General features: G+C 38.7%; 1 protein-coding gene across 3 annotated transcripts in view; it reads left to right on the plus strand.

Moving 5' to 3' along the window:
* The window catches only part of PSD (pleckstrin and Sec7 domain containing), a 228,879-nt gene that overhangs the window by 192,998 nt on the left and 14,337 nt on the right, over positions 1–21,544 (plus strand). For all 3 annotated transcript variants that reach the window (XM_075216624.1, XM_075216623.1, XM_075216625.1), the window contains 3 exons: positions 14,394–14,572; positions 19,806–19,876; positions 20,745–20,902. In XM_075216624.1, coding sequence (XP_075072725.1) covers positions 14,394–14,572; positions 19,806–19,876; positions 20,745–20,902 — 408 coding nt within the window. The remainder of the gene's footprint in view (positions 1–14,393; positions 14,573–19,805; positions 19,877–20,744; positions 20,903–21,544) is intronic.

A 21,544-nucleotide genomic window follows, 5' to 3' on the forward strand; every position in this document is an offset into this window, starting at 1 on the left:
CTTATGTCACTTTAAGGAAATACAAATGATCCTAAAGACCAATTTGTTATTTTCAACTGTTTTTGTTATCATGTGCATATCTGTAGTGCTCCAATAGTGGCTGAGATGACTTTCCCAGTCATGCAGGGTGTGACTGCATTGCATACGCTCTATCCTCAGGCTTGTGTGTAAAATCACACAACCAAACCTAGACGTGTCCCATCTGGCAGCCATTAGGCATTTCTTCCATCTTCATAATAATTTGCCTTGTCACATTAGATCACTGTGAGCATTGTGGGCACATCGTGTTGTTTGTGATTTACAGTAATAATCTTTTAAATGGAAGGAATGTACTAGGAAAAATTACCTAAATAACACATGCAATCAAAACATGTAGTGCAGAAACGAGCCACCTGGGGTTATCCGTATGTTCTCCGCAGTCTGTTAACCAGCTGGCATCATAGACCAGCTTTATTATTAAAACACATGAAGGATTTTTCATGATATGAAATATATAAAGCATATTTTATTTTCTTTCAAATATTTTTATTGGGGTTCCACAGATTAGCAGTGTATTTGGTGGGTTGCAAGCTTAGAGCAAACAGCAATACAGGCAACTGTTTTATCACTATAGCATTGTGCTGCAGTCTCTGCTGGGCATGGAAAAGTATTCTAATTCCTCTAAAAAGGTCTGTTTTTTAATTATAAATAATGGTATTATTAACATTGTAACAGATCAGAACCAGCACAGAAATACAGCATGTACTTGTTTTATCATAACTGTAGTAAAAAAAAAAAAGATGCAAAAATGTAAACTTTTAAGCAATATAATTAACCCACTCACATTTTCATTGCTAAATATCATGGGGTTTAACTGTACCGACTTGCCTGCTTAATTAAAGGGAATTGCTAACTTTATCCTTTGGAATATTGGTGGAATATTTCATAATTGTATTATTTTCAGCGGAAAAAAGCTACTGTTCCTCCCACCTGGTACCCCAAACTGTCCCCTGATTGATATACCTAATAAAGATATATGTGTCATCTCTCCTATAGTTTTTGTGGGATTTTACAAAATCAGCCCCTGCCGTGATTGCCCAGCCCTTCTATTCTACTGATTATGCCCGTTGGGAAGCCAGGGGTCTCAGGGGTGTGTTTCTATTGGGCAACATATCGGTTCTCTATCTATCATCCTCGGATCAACAGAATCCGGTTGTGTACCTTTTTATGTTGGTTATCAGAATGGGGCTTTGTGTATTGGTCATGAAATGAGGCTCCTTGCATTGCATTCTGGTCATCAGAATTGGTCACGGTGCATTGTGTACTGGTCATCAGAATTGGACCAATTTTATACTGCTCTCTTGATAGAGCTGTGCATTTTGTACTGGCTCTCAGAATGGGGAACTATACGATCTGTACTGTCTGTAAAAATAGGTCTTTATACATTGTATAGTAGCTACCAGAAAAGTAACAAAGATCTATAGTAAGCTACAGGAACAGTTGATAATGACTCACATTCTAAGCCTATTACATAGTTTAGTGCATGGAGAGATGTGAGCTATACTTTGAATTAATTTTAATCTAGACTGTGAGAGTAAGCCATCTGATTAGAGAAAGCCATCTGATTAGAGAGAGAGAGATACTGTATATATCTCTGCTACAATCCATCCAAACAAGGATATGACAATTTATTTTACTATATTGCTCTAATTTTTGCCACTACATAAACAAGAAATGTTTTTATATTGTCTATTTTAATTGTACTGTGAATTATTAAGCAAAATAGCTGCTTTTGGATTAATTGTACTGTGAATTTTTCAGCAAAATAGCTGCTTTTGGATTTTTGGGGGGATTTTTTTTTTTATGTACAAATACAATTTCCACATCAGTCCTCACTTTAGTATTTTCACATATGAACAACCCTGGTAAATGAAAATTGCTATTTGCTAAAGGTTTCTCACTATTGCGTGGGTCGGATATATGTATTATATAGAACATAAACCGTTCTTACCGTGAATAATTATTTTTGACTGACTTCTATTGGGAAAGTAAGCCCTGAGAAGGTATGCACAATGGAGCCAGAGGACATGACCGTAGGACATCTTATTACAGTTCCAATACTATCCTTCAGTATGACTTCTACTGTTTGTAGAATGTGAAAATATTTTGAAGAAACCGTCAGGGAGAAACCTCAATGTAACTGATGGTCCCTGGAAATCCGGCACAGCTTTTAACTAGAGTATTCTGTTTTGTGGGATGGGGCCAAAGGACTTGATTTTCCAACATCCCCCAACCTATCCTTTTAATGGTATGCATTTTGTGCTGATTTTCCAGGAGCACTTCCAAGCAATGTGAAGTGAATGTTCACCTTGAAATGCACTAGGCGCACACAGGGGCGGATCCAGAAGTTAATTGTACCGGGGGCAATTTAGGGGGGGGGGGGGATTTAGCCCCGCCCCCTTTTTGACACCTAAGGCTGCTGACGGCTGCACACTATGTGCAGATCCGTTCAGCAGAGAGAGTTAGGGAGAGAGTCCTGCCCGGCTGTGTCAATCAGTGCAGTTGGGCAGGACTCTCTCCCTAACTCTCTCTGCTGAACGGATCTGCACATAGTGTGCAGCCGCCGGCAGCAAGCCCCTGCTAGGGGGGGCGATCGCCCCCCCCCTGGATCCGCCACTGGGCGCACAAGTAGGTGCACATGCAAAGAGGTCTCTCACTGTTTCTCTTCTTTGCACATTAACTCTAGGAAGCATTGCAATGTGTTCCATCTATGTTCTGGAGACCTATAACCATTTGCTATTTAGCTTTGCAAACTGTTCCTGCATAGATGCACTGTATTTACCTGGTGTAAGGTAAATCAGCTATAAATAACCAGTGCTGCTTCAAGCAAATTCAACTGAAATCAATCAATGCATTTCAGTGATACTTGTCACATTAAAGCTAGAACCATATGGTTGCCTGTACTGCTAATGCAGTGTCACTTCCAGGTTTCTTGGGAGCAACCAGTTACCCTATGTCCAGCCTATGCTCTGGAGGAAAGTTCATGTCTACCAGCCTGCCCAAGATCCTGCATTTTGTTTCTGTGCTAGTTAATTGTCTTATCTTGCATGTGCAAAACAGCCTTGATAACATTTCTATTGAGCATTATGTAAAATACAACGCTAGGTTCTCTGTTGCTTAGCAATGATGAAACACTAATTCTGATTTCTTAGGCCTTTATGCTTACCCATTGTATATGAGGAAGAGTCTCTCGGCTAGATTTACTAAACTGCGGGTTTGGAAAACTGGAGATGTTGCCTATAGCAACCAATCAGATCCGAGCTTTTATTTATTTAGTGCATTCTACAAAATGACAGCTAGAATCTGATTGGTTGCTATAGGCAACATCTCCACTTTTTCAAACCCCCGGTTTAGTAAATATACCCCTCTGTCTTATTACCTGTCATGTTAAAAAATCTCTCGTCTTATCACCCAAAAAAAGCCTAGATTGCGTGAATGGACAGTGAGCATACGTTACAGAAGACAAGTGTATGTAGGAAGGACCTGCTAAAAGAATCTGCTAATAGTATTTAGTGCAAATATCTTTATTTTATTTCTTTTGCTATTTTGATACATGGATAATTCTGATCTAAATCCACTTTCATTGTAATAGGCCTGAAAAAAACTTCCATTACTCCATAAAAACCCTTGAAATTAACTATTTTTTTCTTCTGTATGAGCTCTTCAGTCATCTATGGATCACAAAACATAACTTTGTATCCTGATTTCTTGTGAATAGAGCTGCTAAGCTACAGTAGAAAACAGAACCAATTTGCCATAGAAGAGATGCCCTTGCTGCATTGGCTCATACTACATCCTGCGAGATGATGAAAACACACACACCCATATTAAGCACTCCTCCTCCCAGTATATTTTAGTGTTTGCCATTGAATACCTTAGGTCCTATAATGTATAGTCCCTCTTTCGGGTAACAGAGCAGTGCTCCAATCAGGAGTTTGGATTTAAATGTATGGCTGAAATTATATATACCATTATACTAGGTTGGCATACCACAGTAATGACTGGACAACTCCCTAGATTTAAACTCAAGGTGCACAGGGTTTATTTTGACTACTTAATAAACCTTTTTTAGGTTTTTGTAAAAACAATTTTTACAGTAATTATGACTGTACCTGTTACACTTTTTTTTCAGCTCTCTATGCTGGGTCTGCTTCAAGCTTGTAAACCATATAAATAATACATAATTATTTATTTATATAGCACCTTTCTCCTAATGGGACTCAAAGTACTTTACATTGTTGCAGAGGGTGAGGCAGTCATCTTGGGTGCAGTCAGCTGCAATTCTAAGGAACCATTCACATCATTCCCTGCCCAATTGGCGTTTACAGCCTAAATTTACTACCACACACATACAATGGTCTATTTTTGTTAGAAGCTGATTAACTTATCAGTATGTTTTTGTACCTTGTGGGAATAAACTGGAGTAACCGGAGGAAACCCACTAAGACAGCGGGAGAACATACAAACTCTACACAGACAGGGCTCTGGTGGGGAATGGAGCCCATGACCCCAGAGCTATGAGGTAACAATGCTGATCACTGTGCCACAATGCTGCCAATTTCCTGTGGAAAACTTATTTTATAGAGTACAAATTTTCATGGAAGCTGCAACCACCTCTTTATTTTAAATGAATTGTCCTGGAAATGTGCAGATGTGTACTGACATCCATCTTCACTGACATGGCAATGATTTTGTTGTTTACCTCACCACAGTATGAATATCGGTTAATTCCCTAACATGTAGGGATTTTTTTCCCACTTGGCTCATAATCTGAATAAAATTTAAATAAAACGTCTTTTTTTTTTTTGTCACAGAGTATGTTTCCGAGCATTCCTGAAATATGTACAAGGAGCACCAGTCTTGCTGGTATGCCCTGCCTTGTTTCCACCTCAGAATTTATGCAAGCAGTTTGTGAAATATCTATATATAGGTGAACTGCCAGATATTGTATGTGAAAGTTAGGATGCCTACAATCCCATCTTTTACTTCCTGTTATTGTGAGCTGCATTCTCGGGGCCTGTCATTTCAGGGGGATTAGTGATACTACCACATAATCTATGCGCTCAGCTGCCCTAGTCATTGTTGCTATGGTGACACAGAACAGATGCTGAGCGCTTTCTTAATAAGCATCCATTTCACGTGAGTTTCTCAGGAAAAATAAATAAGGTACAAAAAATAGACCTTGTTCCTTGTCAATATTTCTATTCCTTCAAGGATTCCCACTATATTTACCCATGTGAGATATAGACATAAAAATACACGCACTTGTATCTGTAAGTAACACGACTTGCTTATATTTATAGCCTGCAGACTGAAATAGCAATACATGATTATACCTTGTTTTAACTCCTTACATACATAGTAATGTAAAAAAACACACTGGTCCTTCAAGTTCATCCCCTCATTTGCTGTAATTTTGTTGATCTAGAAGAATGCTAAACACAACTACTTGGTGGATTTCAAATAACCTAGAAGAAAAACACCAAATCTATTTTTAAAATATGTTAGTGACTTTGCCATCACCACCTCATTTGGTAAATTCCACACCCGGGCCTAACCACTCTTACAGCAAAGAAGCCTTTCCTATGAAATGAAGGTGAAACCAAATCACTTCCCTTCTAAATTAATATATATATATATATATTTATATTTCCATTCTATATATGTATTAATTAGTTGAACTCTATGGTGACTTTTTCCCAAAGTAGACAAATCTAGTTTTTCTAACCTTTTTATAATGTAACCCTTCCATTTCCTTTAAGTATGTGGATTGCCACCTCTGAACCCTCTGTCGTTCTTGCAGTGAGGTGCCCTATATTCAAGATGTGGGTAATTAGTGCCTATACAATGTCAATAATGTGTTCTCATCGTGTGCAATTTTTCCCCTTTTTATGTAACCCCGGATTTGATTTGCCTTTACAGCCACTGCCTGGCAGTATGCACTGCTTTTTATATTTTTATCAACTGGTTTTAGTCAGTTTTCCACAATTGTATCCCATTTAATGTGTAATTATCAAAGTTTTTACTACGTCCTAGGTACATAACTCTTCACTAAATTTTATCTGCCCAATTTGCCATTTTCTCTGAATCATTAACGGCTTACTATCCTGTTTTTTGTGAATAATCCTGCATAGTGTCATCAGCAAATATAGACATCTTATGTTTTAGGCCATTTACAATGTAAAAAAGATTAAAAGGACAGGGTCCAGTACTGATCCCTGTGGTGCCTTTTGTCTTCTGTCTTTCAACTAGTTCTTTAACCATGTACATACTTCTTCCCTTAGACCTAGTAATCTCATTGTATGCACCAGACTGTTATGTTGAACAATATTGAATCCTTTTGTAAAATCTAAATACATCACACAAGTTTCATAGTCAATATAAATTTTGAAGCTTATTTCCTCATAAAAACTAGGGAAATGATTTTCTACAATATAATTTAGAATCGCATTCCTCAAAATTCCTTCAAATAATATACCCACTACAGAAATAGGGCTCGCAGGTCTATAATTTCTGCTTTTTGACAGTCTTGTGGCACCGACATATTTATAAAGGGAGTCCATGAATATAAGAAAAAGTGGTCTATCAATTGCTGGACTTTTTTTTTTTAGCATAAGTTAGTGGAAGCTAGGGGGTATATTTACTAAACTGTGGGTTTGAAAAAGTGGAGATGTTGCCTATAGCAACCAATCAGATTCTAGTATATTCTACAAAATGACAGCTAGAATCTGATTGGTTGCTATAGGCAACATCTCCACTTTTTCAAACCCGCAGTTTAGTAAATATACCCCCAGGTGTTTTTTCGTTCTTAGGTGCCCATTTATCAAAGGGTGAGGAGCCCTATTGTCACCGAAAACAGAGGCTGTGTGCCAGAGATTGGGCTTGTTGTTGCATCACCATAAACATCGGAAGGATTGCCACCATTGATAATTTCACTGGCAGTAAAGTAATTATTTTTCCGGCAAAGGCTTCTCCATACCTTTGCATTCCAGTTTTTACTTTACCTAGTGGAACTGACAGCCCAAATCTCAGTTTTCAGTTCCATTTTGCATGGGTGTGCCCTCAACCCCGCTCATGTATGTGCCCTCAACCCCGCTCATGTATGTGCCCTCAACCCCGCTCATGTATGTGCCCTCAACCCCGCTCATGTATGTGCCCTCAGCCCCCCTCATGTATGTGCCCTCAGCCCCCCTCATGTATGTGCCCTCAGCCCCGCTCATGTATGTGCCCTCAACCCCGCTCATGTATGTGCCCTCAACCCCGCTCATGTATGTGCCCTCAGCCCCCCTCATGTATGTGCCCTCAGCCCCGCTCATGCATGCAGACAACTGCAAGACTTCCCTGGTGAAGAAGTAAGTTACCTATTACTGCTCCGGGCTATTATTGGCAATATTTTTTCATAAATGCAGGCAATAACTAAGTTTTTATCACACCAATAAGCTGGTATTAATGAGGGGCAGGGTCTGATGTGAATGATTAAATATTCTCTGTAAAGCTCTGTGAAATATGTATAAACTATTTAAAAATCTGCTTCCTTTTGCAGAACCAGTTTTATTGCTCAATTGATATCTGGAACGTTAAACGTGCCCCACGAGGAGAACTGTAATGGATTTTCTGTACAATAATTTATTCTAGATAGCTTATAACAAACCCAGTCAGTACTTTACTGATATCTTTCCCATCTATATCTACCCATAATGGTCTGTATATTGTCCTCCTGTTGGGCTGGTCTTAAAGCTGCACTTACAGACCTTCTTTTTTTTTTTTTACTGATGTGCTCCTTCTCCTAGTCAGTTATTCTGTAATTCTGAACCATTAAATCAATGCCACTCCCCACCTTTATGGCGGAGGGGGATTGTGGGTTAGTCCTTCCGCTCACTACCGTTTCCCTCAGTATGTGGTAATGCAGGTTTAAACAGGTTTGTAGTTATATATAAATGCATTGGAAGACTCTTGGCATTTATTATCATACATGTGATATCTGTGCCACCACTTTTAACTGCACTCCCCCCTTATTGCCTCATCTATACCACCCCACCCCACCCCCACTCCTCGCCCATTTCCCTGGACTAAACTTTGTCTCCTGTCTACACTGTTCTATCTTCACTCTCTGACGAGTTTATAATCTCCAACAGCCACCTAACCATCTTCAGTACAGTTGCACCCTCCTCATGTATTATGGTAAATTCAAGTAACTGAACTGTATATCAAAACTGTAACAACAGAGCATCACCCATTATCTCTGGCGGGTCTCTAAAATTACGATTAATACCGCCTTCCCCATAGTTCTCTACGGGGACAGCGAAATGGGTCAGTTCAGCAAGCTCTGAAAAACTGCCTTTTGGAGCCTTAGGTAAATTGCTAATGTAGCCACTCTTACCACCGTGTTACGGCCTGTCAAAGTGAAGAGTACACATTGCCACGCATTTGAAATACACAGCCCCCCAAGCGCAGCCTGCCCTTGCCTTAAGGGCAGTAACAAAGGTAAGCCCCATTTTCTGAGAAGCAGCATTGGGTGCACAATCTCTGCTATCATTATTGCCGTATTGGTCATTTTAGGTTTCAAAACCAGGCCACTGTACCGGTAAAGAAAATGGGCAGCATACTAGAGAGAAAAATTGTACTTACAAATGTGAATTTCAAAGTAGCCCGTAGCAACCAATCAGATTCAAGATAATATTCATCTAGTAGAGACTAGAAAATGTTAGCTAAAATCTGAGGCTATGGGCAACACCTCAAATTTTGTTTTTTTAGAAGCTTTAGCCTTCTTGTAGCAACAGCATAGAGGCATACCGCTCAACTGTCCCGATTTTGCGGGCCATCTCAATTCACAGAAAGTGGAAGGAGTTTTACAAAATTCACTCATTTGTGAACAGAACTGGGATGGGGCTTATTTTGTCCAGATTTTGTGATTCTAAATGTTGGGAGGTATGTAGAGGGGGAACTGCTGGAAGGATCTTGTGGAGTATTGCTAGTGGGTCAGACCACCTGAAGAAATCTTGAACCCTGTCACCTGGGTTTTGGTGCCAATACAAGCTTTGTGTGTTTTAAAAAAAAAAAAAAAAGGTTTCTTTTTAGTGAATTATTTTCAGCTGCACCCTTGGATATGTATGAGGTAGGATGGTATGCTATGTGAGTCAGAAGATGTTATATTGTTTTATAATGTACCGGAGCAGAAAAGTTCAGATGAGTGGTTCGAGTAGGAGCTGTTTTTGTGAGCTCTAAGCTGCAAATACTTCAATATATCTAACGATGGATTGTTCAAGCTAATTTTAATTCCATCTAATTTAGCCAATGTACCACATTGTATTAGTAGTAAAGCTTGTTAGCGGCATTGTGTTTTCCATTGCGTAAACTGTTGAAGGCCAGAGAGGGAAGCAAGGGTTGCTCCTGATCTGTAGATGGCATAGACCATATCTGTTGTCATGCACAGAGGTTACAAATGATTGGGTAGATCAGATGCTGCATTTTGAAGTGAAGTGTTTGATTTATTCTCAGCCACAAGTGTATAAATGTTGATTTTGGTAAAGTGTTTCCTTATCTGGACCCAAAGTTTGATTTGGGTTGTGTACCAGTCTAGTATGTGGTTTCAAAGGGCAGCTTTTTTGATTCGGACAGCGAACACACACACACACACACACACACACACACACACACACACACACACACACACACACACACACACACACACACACACACACTCCCTGTCTATCGGTGTGAACATTAATCCTCTGTGAACGTGGGTGTGTGTGGGGGATTATTAATCCACATAAATTTTATAATATACTGTTGAAGAAGGTTTTCTTATGGTCAGTGTCTGTAAAAAGATTGGCCTCTTGGGAGCACATTAACCTTTAAATGTGTTGACATTCATTAAATATTTTTGCATAGAAAGACCTCTTGATCACTTCTTAGATATTAAGAACCCTTCCAGGAATTAAGCCTATATGTTATCCAAATTTTTAAAATTAATTATTGCACACTAGTTTCATGTGTCTCTGAGCCACAAAAAGACTTGTGAGACTGTCCGTTAGTAAATACTGTGCAAATCGACTCCATTTAGCGACCTGTTTACTTTTAAGCAGTGATTAGGCTGATTTTTTTTTTTTTGTTGCCGAATTATAAATAAAATATTGCTGGAACTGCCCGGTGGTAGGAGTTAACTTCACGGAGCCAGTGTGAGTGGATATGTGCATGTGTGAATCGGTCCATGCATACGTAGTGGAACTGAAAGCCCAGACTTATTGCCCTGTGATAAATATGCCCTTGTCACAATGTTACCTGCTCCCCATTCCAGCGTCTCTAACAGCATGCAGACTGACACCCGGAAGTGTTGGCATCACCTGACCGGAACCCAGGAGGAGAGGAATTCAAACCCCCTTTACTATTTAACCTGCTCTGACACTGTAGTGGTGTCAGAGCACCAAGTATCACAGTTTGTCTGACTTCCGATCCTTGTTTCGTTCCTGTGCTCTCTCTCCCCTGAGTTGCTCTCCTGTTCATTGACCACTTGTGTACCAGACTCCGTCTCTGTTCTGAAAATCCATCTGCCTCCTGATTCTCTAACCTCACTGACCACTTGTGTACCAGAACCTGGCTCCGTCCTGACTCTCTATCAGCTTTCTGACCCTGCTATCTCGTTGCCTGCCTGTGTACCAGATCCCGGCTCAGTTCTGACACTCCACCTGCCACCAGTATCTACTACCTCATTCATCATTTGTGTAACTATTTATGCTCCATTACTCCCTAACTGCTGTCGATTGCTTCTTACCATTTCCTACTGTGTCCAGTATTGTGTTTTACACTTAGTGTCAGGTCGGGGGACCTGCCTGTTCTCGGCAGCTAAGCAGCGGTCCTTGGTGAATACCGGGGAATCCGTTAGACTCCGCACCCCTGGTCGGCCAACGCCAATCTAAGTGAACACAAGGCATCCTACCACTTAGCCTGTTACAGCCCATGACTCGAATACATGTCTAATACATTAGAGGAGACCCAAAAATATTTAATTGCATAGTATTTATTTCTTTGAAACATTGGGATGGGGTCTTTTTGGTCATGCTGAGCGACATATAGACACAGTGGGCTTGATTCACATTTGGACATCCGTCCATTTCAATAGCATATCTTGCGTGAAATAGCTCTGCACATTCTCGGTGAACACAATTGCATGACAGCCTACGAGGGAAGGGGTGGACTAACACAGGCCATGTACAGTAAAGGCGTGCCTAGGGCATTCTGATGCAGATGGCGGCAATCCAAGTCCTGGGTTTCTCGCAAGCATGTCTGGTTTCAGTCGTATCATTTGCACCAGCTACAGGGCAGGTGTATGTGTCGACTGCTAATAATAACTGACACTGCATAGTCTTTGTTTTAAAAACGACATGTTCACATCCCACAATAGCACACACCATGTGTATGCAAGCAAAATAGACTATAAAAAGGCATTTTATGTACAGTACACATTAAAAGCATCTTTTTTTTTATTAAATCCATATTTTTATTGATGATTATACTGTTTAGAGTTGTTTATTAATTTTATAATGCGCACTTTTTGTATGCTTTCTGATGTGACATGCATGTGCGTATACTGCAGTCTGTTCTGTGTGTCTACGTAAGGCACCATGTTGCCAGAGCTTACTTACACCCAGATTCAAATCAAAAAGCATCTTGACGACTGCTTTGATTTGAATACAGCTCTTTTTTTAAAATGATACTTACGTCTGAACATGAATCAGGGCCAGTATATGTTTGTTTTACTTTTTTTTGTAAACGGCATACTTTTTTCTATTTTCCTTGTGTCTATATGTACAGTCAGGACTGCTGAGTGGAATCTTGAGGCTTGGTGTGGCTGCTTCTTGGAGGCCCCCTCCCTACACCATGTGCACATCTCTGGCAAAAGAGAGGAACCTGTTGGTCCAGAGTCGCTTTCCTCCACTCATAATGCAACTGAAAGGGTGCCATGGATGGCAGGGCCGTAACTAGGGCTGTGCGACAGGGGGCGACCGCCCAGGGCGCAACGCTGAAGGGCGCAATTTAGGAATATTTTAGGTTAATTTGGTTAAAATTAAGGGCTAGGGGGGGCGGCATTTGTTTTTCTCGCCCAGGGCACTAGAATTCTAAGTTACGGCTCTGATGGATGGACAGAAGGAGCCCCCACAAGGGAGCCCTGTCCCGGATACTTTGTACTCATTCCCCCCTCCTTCTCGACGCCCCTGTGCATCGTGCTGTATACATAAACTTTATTGATCTACAATCCCGATCATTACATATTTATTGAACAGAGTTTTAATCTTTTATTTATTTTTTTAACTGATCATCTCTAATACATTTTTGTTTGCAAATCCCAGAGAGTAAGAATTTATGAAAACACTAGAATACCATATACATAAAAAAGAGGAAATGTACTGTATATTTGTGCGATATTGAAAACTAGAGACATTTCCAGGGACGAATCCCTAAAACTTGGGACTGTATCTGGAAGTTAGGAACCATTGGTATGTATAAAATGGATGCACAAATGTCTATGTTGCTTCTTTTGTGCCTAAACCCTCTCCTGCCTGTGTGTTTCAGACAAAGGTTGTAGCAGCTTTCAATATTTAATTACTGAGCAAACCAGGGGAAATCTGATTATAGCTGGCAGAAGAAGTAATGCACCAGGCATTGGGTGCCGTCAGGGAAAGCAAGACATTCTTTCTGCAAAACTACATCCGATGGAAAATATATCCGGACCTGGATAAATTAATTAAACATTGTGACATTTATTTCTTGACATTGTTCTGCTTGTACATGATGCTCAGCTAAACTGTACTTCCAGAGCCAACCAGAGAACAGCTTGATAAAATCAAATTAGTACTGTATCGTTGCTTTATCTCTATCACAGCAGCAAGGACTGTAGGCCTCTCTTAAATTTCAGTACTCATAAGTGTATTTCTGAAGGTTGAATATAAAAATCTGGAGTAGAAAGTGTTGGTCACGACTATAATATTCTCAAATGCCTCCATTATTAATACACATTTTCTTTACTACTCTTTAATCATTGCCTCTAGGCTGGCATTAACGTTTGCGCTTTTGAAGCTGCTGTATATGGAATAGCGAGATATACTACTTCAATTAAAACATGTTTGCACAATCAATCTATTTTTACAGTTATAGTTCTGGTAATAGTGAGTATAGGCTAGTTTATATCTTGCATAATGAAATAAATCGAGGAATAGTTGTTTATAAAAACCCTATGATGCATGTATGCCCTATTTTGAATTAATTTCTAAATAAAGATCTATGTAGAAGGGCTGTAATGTACCATTAATATTTATTTTCAGGGCTAATAATACATCTGTGCCTACGTGGTATATTTACATTATGCTGTTTGTGTAGTATAGTATGTATAGTTTGCTGTTTGTGTAGTATCTGTGCTGTTTATATAGCTCAGCACAAACAAATGTAGTATAATATAACAGAAATATTGCAGCAGCAGATACATACATTATAAAGCTGAAGCAGAATGTTTTACACAAAACTACAGGGAAATAAAGGGGATGGTTATTTTGTTGCTCAGTTATTTCTAAGGATGTTGAATTGAGGAGAATACATATGTGTCTAATATTCGTTCTTATTTGGATATGACAAAGTATGGCAATCTGTCACCAGAGCTAAAATCAATGCAAACAAAGTGTATTTTGGCTCCACATTCTCCACCGTTATAAGTGACATTCCATATTCAGCAGTTGAGTAATTGGGTAATTATGGTGATATTTGTAGCTTTGAACCGTCTTCTCCACTCTATCAGCTTGATTACAGTTGTTGATTTCCTTCTATACATGTACCTCGTCAGATGGTGTTATTACATGCTTCATACTTCTTGGCAAGCCAGACTCGCTTTTGTTGAGCTAATTATTGAGAAAATCATCAGACCACGCTTGCACATGCTGTACGGTTTGTGGTAGCAATCCAGTAAACTGATACTGAGTTGTGCGAAGATAAATAGGAGACCAGTGTTGGTTTTTCCCAGTGTGTGTGTGTATAGATTGAAACCCATCAGTTAAAAACATCAGTGCCGCTTGTACAAATGTTACAAAGAGCTTGTTTTTTACTACTTTGTGTGATAAACAGGTGGCACTTTATTGACCTCTGCTTATTTTTTTCTCCCTTTTGACTATTTAAATTGACTGCTAAGGAAGGTTTAACTGTATTAACTGACGGTTATTTTTTCTGTTTTTCATTATATAAATAATTTGTTTGCGTTTTGTTGTTGTTTCTCATGCCCACAATAACACACAACTTTAATGTTTCTCCACCGTCTGTATGATTTGTAAGTGTATATTGTATTAAGTATATAAAGGAATGTTATTTTGCAGAGATGAAGAAGAGCTCAGGAGATCACTTTCAGAACTTGCGGATCCGAACCCTAAATCCATAAAACGTATTAATAGCTGTGGGAAACCATTCCTTGACTTCTCTCAAGACCCTAATATCACCACATACAAGTATGGAGTTCTGGTACGCAAAATCCATGCAGATCCCGACTGCAAAAAAAGTGAGTATAAATGTCGGAAGACTTTGTCTACTGGTTAAATACACTAAATTTTACTGCTGCATACAATAATCTACTGATACATTTATATATAACACTTTATCCACTCCACCACCACTTATTCCTTGCCTACCTCATCTTCCTGCCTTTCACCATTTCCATCCTTTCATAGATGCACAGAATGATAATACTTTACCTGACATTTTATAAACCACTGTAATAAATGTAACCTCCACCCAAAAAAAACTAATCTCGGTGCATTCATCTCTCTCCTCTCTGTTTCTTATTGTAAATACACCAAACCCCTGGGCACCATATCACTGACAAGTTACATTTGCTCAGTTATGACATAAATCAACCTGCCATGAAGCTTTAATTGCATAGAACCTTCTGCTGTCCTGTATATAGAGATGATAGAGCAAGTAATGCTCATCCATTAAGCATATAATTGCCAATAAATTAATTTGTAATCACTTCTTTATTAAAATCCATTTATAGTCAGCAGAGTATAAACTAGGAGAAAGAACATATGTTATGGACTAAAGCAAATCAGCAGTGTGACTAAAGCAGGTGTAGTAGTTTGACTAGTACAGGAGTTGTAATGTGACTAGAGCAGGTATAGTAGTTTGACTAGTACAAGAGTTGTAGTGTGACTAGAGCAGGTGTAGTAGTTTGACTAGTACAGGAGTTGTAGTGTGACTAGAGCAGGTGTAGTAGTTTGACTAGTACAGGAGTTGTAGTGTGACTAGAGCAGGTGTAGTAGTTTGACTAGTACAGGAGTTGTAATGTGACTAGAGCAGGTGTAGTAGTTTGACTAGTACAGGAGTTGTAGTGTGACTAGAGCAGGTGTAGTAGTTTGACTAGTACAGGAGTTGTAGTGTGACTAGAGCAGGTGTAGTAGTTTGACTAGTACAGGAGTTGTAGTGTGACTAGAGCAGGTGTAGTAGTTTGACTAGTACAGGAGTTGTAGTGTGGCTAGAGTGGGTATAGAAGTTTGGCTAGTACAGGTGTCGTAGTGTCACTAGAGCAGGCATAGTAGTTTGGCTAGAACAGGTGTTTAAGTATGGCTAGAGTGGCTTATTAGCTAAAACCCCTCATTATGTTCCTTACCTGTGTTGCTTTCATGAATAAATTTAAAAATTCATCATTCATCTTAATGTCAGAGATGTTTCAACTTATGAACTATATAGATCCTGAGTATGCCAAACTGTGTAGGGATCCGCAGGTCATTGTTAATGTCCAACCGTAGGAGTTAATGCAGAAGGGAAGACATTTTGTAACTGCCACTGACAAATGCATAGTACCAGTTTATATCTGTATAAATGAAGGTACAGATTACACGCATATTAGTAAGCAAGCCATACACATAATGTAGAGAACAGGCAGTTATATCACATTAATGTATGTGTATATATAGCACAGCTCAAGCAGTAGCTGTCCAGAGTTTGAAGCTAAATTAAGAGAGAGCAAATTAATGACTCAAGCTATGTTTGCTAGCTGGCTTCCGAGAAAATGTAATAATATGGGGCATATTTATTAGTACATCCCCCTAATCCTGCCGAAAAGTTTTTTTTTTTTTTCTATCACCACCTTAAGCAGCAATAACAAAATCCTCTTATTGCCGGCATTTATTAAAAAAAATCAAAATCGCCATACTCCGCTGCCCGGTTATACTGGCCCGGACTGGTGAGAGTTAACATGCCGCTTTGCTGGGCCTCTTCCTTAATTGTTAGTACTACATGTGTTTGCCTTTGGATTTTCAGTTCCACTTAATTAAAATGAAATACCATTATACATTACAATAATGCTTTAAAGAATTAAAGAGTCTGTTTTCATCATATTCATATGAGCGGCTGTACAGGTACTGTTGTGATACTTGTAATTGTCTGCTATCGCTGGAGTTAACCGTTTTATGCAAAGTGTTCAAAGCGATAGCCAGCCCTATCACCAAAGCAAAAACCTGTTTATGTTGGCAATAGGGCTCTTTGTCTTAGGAACAAATCACACAGTGTTTTTTTTATTTCAAACATATCAGTGGAAACATTATTTGGGGCAATTTCATTTAACACGTTCCTGCTTATCTATTTACTTTGAACATCAGTACACCTGGCATCAGTCTGGTAATCTATGTTGTATTCCTTCCAAAATTTGTATTATATAGCTTTACTTATATTTTAATTGAACAAAACCAAGTATCTTTTTACATTCATATATTGGTGTAATTTTAAAAGATACTTATCAATAAAACTATAAGGACCTTCACACCCTCATCTTTTCCAGATGTCCTATCTAGCATAATGCATATCTGCTTGGTTTTATAAATTACTTCAACACAGGGGATTACTTCAACACAGATATTCTAAAGCCTTTGTAGGCCCTTTTCTCAAAAATCTTGTTTTTAAATCTTTATTTTCAAACAGTATCAATGGTGCCAGGGGTGCCCGGAGGATTGTCGGGGGGGGGGGGGGGGGGGGTTTCTCCCCGCCGACCCAAAAAACCCCCAAAAAAAAACACCCGAGCAGCTCCGTTTCGCCAGCGCTGTCCTATACAGCAGCCGCGGCGCTGTCTAAGAAGCGTATAAGTGTCAATACAGCACCGCCGCGGGCGCTTCTTTGACAGCGCCGCGGCTGCTGTATAGGACAGTGGCCACTTAGTTAGCGCAGGGGGGGGTTTCTAGAGACTCAGAAACCCCCCCTGCGTGCGCCACTGGGTGCAGTATAAAATGAAGACCCAATGTTAGGGCACAATATCCAATGGGTTCACAGTACATTTGCATAAACGACAAACGTATAGCTTATAAAGCATATTAAGAAACGTTAAGAGCCAGGGCTGGTGACTGCTATAGACAGCTAAAAGCTGAGCAGGCCAGGATCCAAGGGTGGCTCCTTGGATTTCATTTTTTCTTAGTTCATACACTTAGCATATGCTTTTACATAGGAAAATGAAGGAACACTGAGAATAACTTGTAGTCTTTTCATAACTTGTCTGTAAGGCAATGGTGTTAGTGCTCAGTTTTTTTACATAAGTTTCTTCCGAATGTGTTTTCAAGTGTTGGCGTCCTGAAATGTTAGAGATAGTGCTACAATTACACCGACACAAGGTCCCTCATTTGTTAATTAGTGCTTGGTAGGCCTCTGTGTTGTCTACAATTATGATATTGACTGAGCAGATGGTTCCAAATATGTTTTGGTAGAAGATTGTACATAAAAATTTTGCTCAAGTCCATAAAGATCTATGAACTACATGTCAAACTGTGCGTGCACCATACTCTGACACATCACGTGGGAGCTGTTGTACACTTTTAACAAAATCCAGAGCGGTCATTCCTGCATCCCGTCTTCGGTCTTTCCTTAAATACATTTTGTATTTCATATATTGTGTGTATTTTGCAGAAAATAATTTAGAATTGCTGGTCAAAGGTCCGATCTGAAGCTACAAATATTGGCCATTTTTAGATATGGCTTATTGATTTTAACTTTGTGTGTGTCCATTTGACCAAATGAGTGGTGGATTTAATAAAAGTACTAATCTGTTTTGTGCCCCCTACTTCTCTTTTTAACTGGATTAAAATTTTGAAAACTGGACTTTCTAAATAGAGTTATATTTGTTTACTAAATAACTGAGATATATATATATATATATATATATATATATATATATATATATATATATATATATATATATATATATATATATATATATATATATATATATATATACACACACACACACACACACACTAAAATATGTGTATATATGTATGTATATATATATATACACACACGCACATACTAAAATATATATATATATATACATATACATATATATATTCGTATGTGTGTGTATGTATATAATATATTATGTATGCTTTTACAATAACCTTTGATATGCTGCCAGAGAAAAATACAAACGCAACAAAACAAAAATATTACATACAATGACATGAAACAATTTGTAAAAATGCTCAAGTGAGCTTACAATCTAAGAGGTGTGGGGAGGAACAGTTGATACCTAAGGGAGCAGAATAACAATTGTAGCTGCTGTTGTAGAGTGTGCAGCATTACCAGCTATAAATAATAAAGCAGTATTCAGCGCCTGCCATTTCTGTGCAGCTACTGGTGTTGTGGTACCAATAGTCTTTATCCAGAAAATCATATCATTAATTTGTGCTGAGGCACACAGCAATGCAGTTCCAGCATTTCTTTTAGCCTTTAATGTTTATAGATAATTTCAGTGTCCTCCCAGCATATGTCACACATTTATGAGTTCCACTTCTTGTGTTCCTACAAATTAAGAACTGGTCTTTCCTGTTCATATTATTAGTGTATCTCTCCAGGACATTGTTTTATTTTTTTTCTAATTAACCCTTGACCGATATTATATTTTGGCTTTAGCCTCTTACTTATTGAGTACCTCCAGTCCTTGTGGCTACATCATTTCCTGCTGTTTTGTAATATTGTGAGGCAACCCTAAGGCATTTCCACTTGTTTTCTTCTCTTTGAAAAATAATATTGTCAAGAGTTAAGAATTACATTTGCAGCACAATATTCAATGTAGGCAATTTATTGTCATATTTGGATGTATGAATAAATTATTATGGCTGTAATCTATATTTTTTTCAAAATGGTTAATACCTCAGGAAAGTAGTTTGTCTATGGAGGTTGCAACTCATTCTCAATTATCTGCTCTAGATAATTTATTTGGCTGTCAGAGAACAGGTGCATTATATGTCACATGGGCAGCATGGTGGCACAGTGGTTAGCATTGTTGATTCTCAGCACTAGGGTCATGGGTTTTATTCCAATCAAGACCAATAGGCGTGAAATTTGTATGTTCTTCCTGTGTTTGCATGGGTTTCTTCCTGGTGCTCTAGTTTCCCCCACAGTCCAAAAAGTATACTGGTATGTTAATTGGCTTCTGACCATATGAACCCTAGTGTCTGTGTGTGATAGGGGATTTAATGTAAGCTTCAATGGGGTGAAGCTTACATTAAATCCTCTACCACACACAGACACTAGGGTTTATATGGTCATAAGCCAATGAACATACCATGCTGTCTAAGCTTCAATGGGGTGAACTGATGTGACTGATTACATATTCTCTGTACAGTGCTGCAGAATATGACTGGTGCAATATAAATAAATGATTATAATATAATGAACCGTGTCCAAGAAAAAAAATGCCAGGTTGCATTTTTTTTTTCACTTTACTGACTTTATTCATTCATTCCCTACAGCTCCTAGAGGAAAGAGGGGCTGGAAAACGTTCCATGGAATATTGAAAGGGATGATTCTGTATCTTCAAAAGGTAATTAGTGGTCTCTGCAATGCAGCATTCCTTAAGGCAAAACTACCATTAACAAATGTGTTGTGGAGTTCTTGCTAGGATTGAGTTACTTGTAGTGGAGTCTCCACAAATGTGGGTGGTCATTATTGTGACATACTGAACTCAACATGTAACATATACTCTTGTCTCTAAACGAGAATATAGTGAATAAGACATTAATTTTGCTACTTACCTTGTATTTGACTGTCATTATAAGGTCCTAAGCAGAAAGAGCCATTGAAGTACAGTATATCATAAATGGCGGTTCAAATTATGATAAAAGTCCTTTGCAATACACTTTTGAATAACTGATTTTAGTGTACTTGGCCTTTTGTGAGATACAACGGTATAAAAGTATTGCCCTATAGACATACACTTATGGGATGTTTAGTATATTTTCACAACGTAAACTGAAATATTCACTGCATCATGCGGCACTTATTAAAGGCAGGGAGCAAGAGATTGTGGAAACTTGCAAATTAAGATTCTAAATATTAATATATTACCAAATTCCTAGATGGTCAAGTTCAGCATCTCCATATGGTATATCTACCCCTAAGTGGGCTTGATGAAAGCCCTCCATTTGCTGTTCAAAATGTTGGTACTCTCATTTCCCCGTCCTAAGGTCACTCCGTTTTTCCCTTCCTGCCCACAATCTATGACAAACTTGGCCCTGCATGTTAGCAAATGAGTTGTTCCCGGTATCATTGCGACCTTAACTTTCAAACTAAGATAAATTATCAGCTCAGTGAGCAGATTCCAGACATAAATCTGACATAGCATGGCATATATATTTTCTGTGGGCCTTTGACAGTTGGGTACAGTAATATTCATGCTGTCTATATTTTAGGAGGAATATAAACCAGGAAAGCCTATTTCTGAAGAAGACTTGAAAAATGCAATCAGCATACATCATTCTTTGGCTACTAGAGCGTCCGACTATAACAAAAGGCCAAATGTCTTCTACCTACGAACAGCAGACTGGAGAGTATTCCTCTTTCAAGCTCAGTGAGTCCTAATAACACTTGTAATGAATGTCTGTTCAGTTCTTTAGATGCATGTTCCCAATATACTGCTCATTGACAAATGACTGTGCTCTCCCCAAAACTGCAGTAACTGCTGCCATCCATTTAACCATAGGTTCATTTTTTTAAATGTTAAAAAGGAATGTTTTTTCATACTGACGTTTTATTCCAGCACAATTTATTGTTTGAAGACTTGAACTCTTTGTTTACCTTTCCAAAATGAAATTGCTCAAGGACTAACCTGTATTTCACTAAATATATACATTTAATTTGAATCCATTAAAAGTCAACCAGAAACTCTACAAATGTTTCACACCTGTCCAGTGCCTTATCAAGATACACTGACAAACTGATTTTTCTAACACTAGGCTATTTGCACTGTGAATTGCTACTAATGTTTTGGTGCTGCAGGCAATAAGACATATAGGGCCAGAATTGATTCAATTAGCGGCTACGCTTTTTTTTATTTTATGGTAGCGCAACATCGCGGATTTACCTTTGCAACCCTATGGGGGGAGCGAAGGAAAGTCTGCGATATTGCAGTAACGTGACGTGTTTCTGGAACGGACTCGAATTAATTTATTATGCCCCGTAGACCCTTTGTATACCATCCACCTTTGTAAAT

The sequence above is a fragment of the Mixophyes fleayi genome, chromosome 6 (assembly GCF_038048845.1).
Source record: "Mixophyes fleayi isolate aMixFle1 chromosome 6, aMixFle1.hap1, whole genome shotgun sequence".
Lineage (NCBI taxonomy): Eukaryota > Metazoa > Chordata > Amphibia > Anura > Limnodynastidae > Mixophyes > Mixophyes fleayi.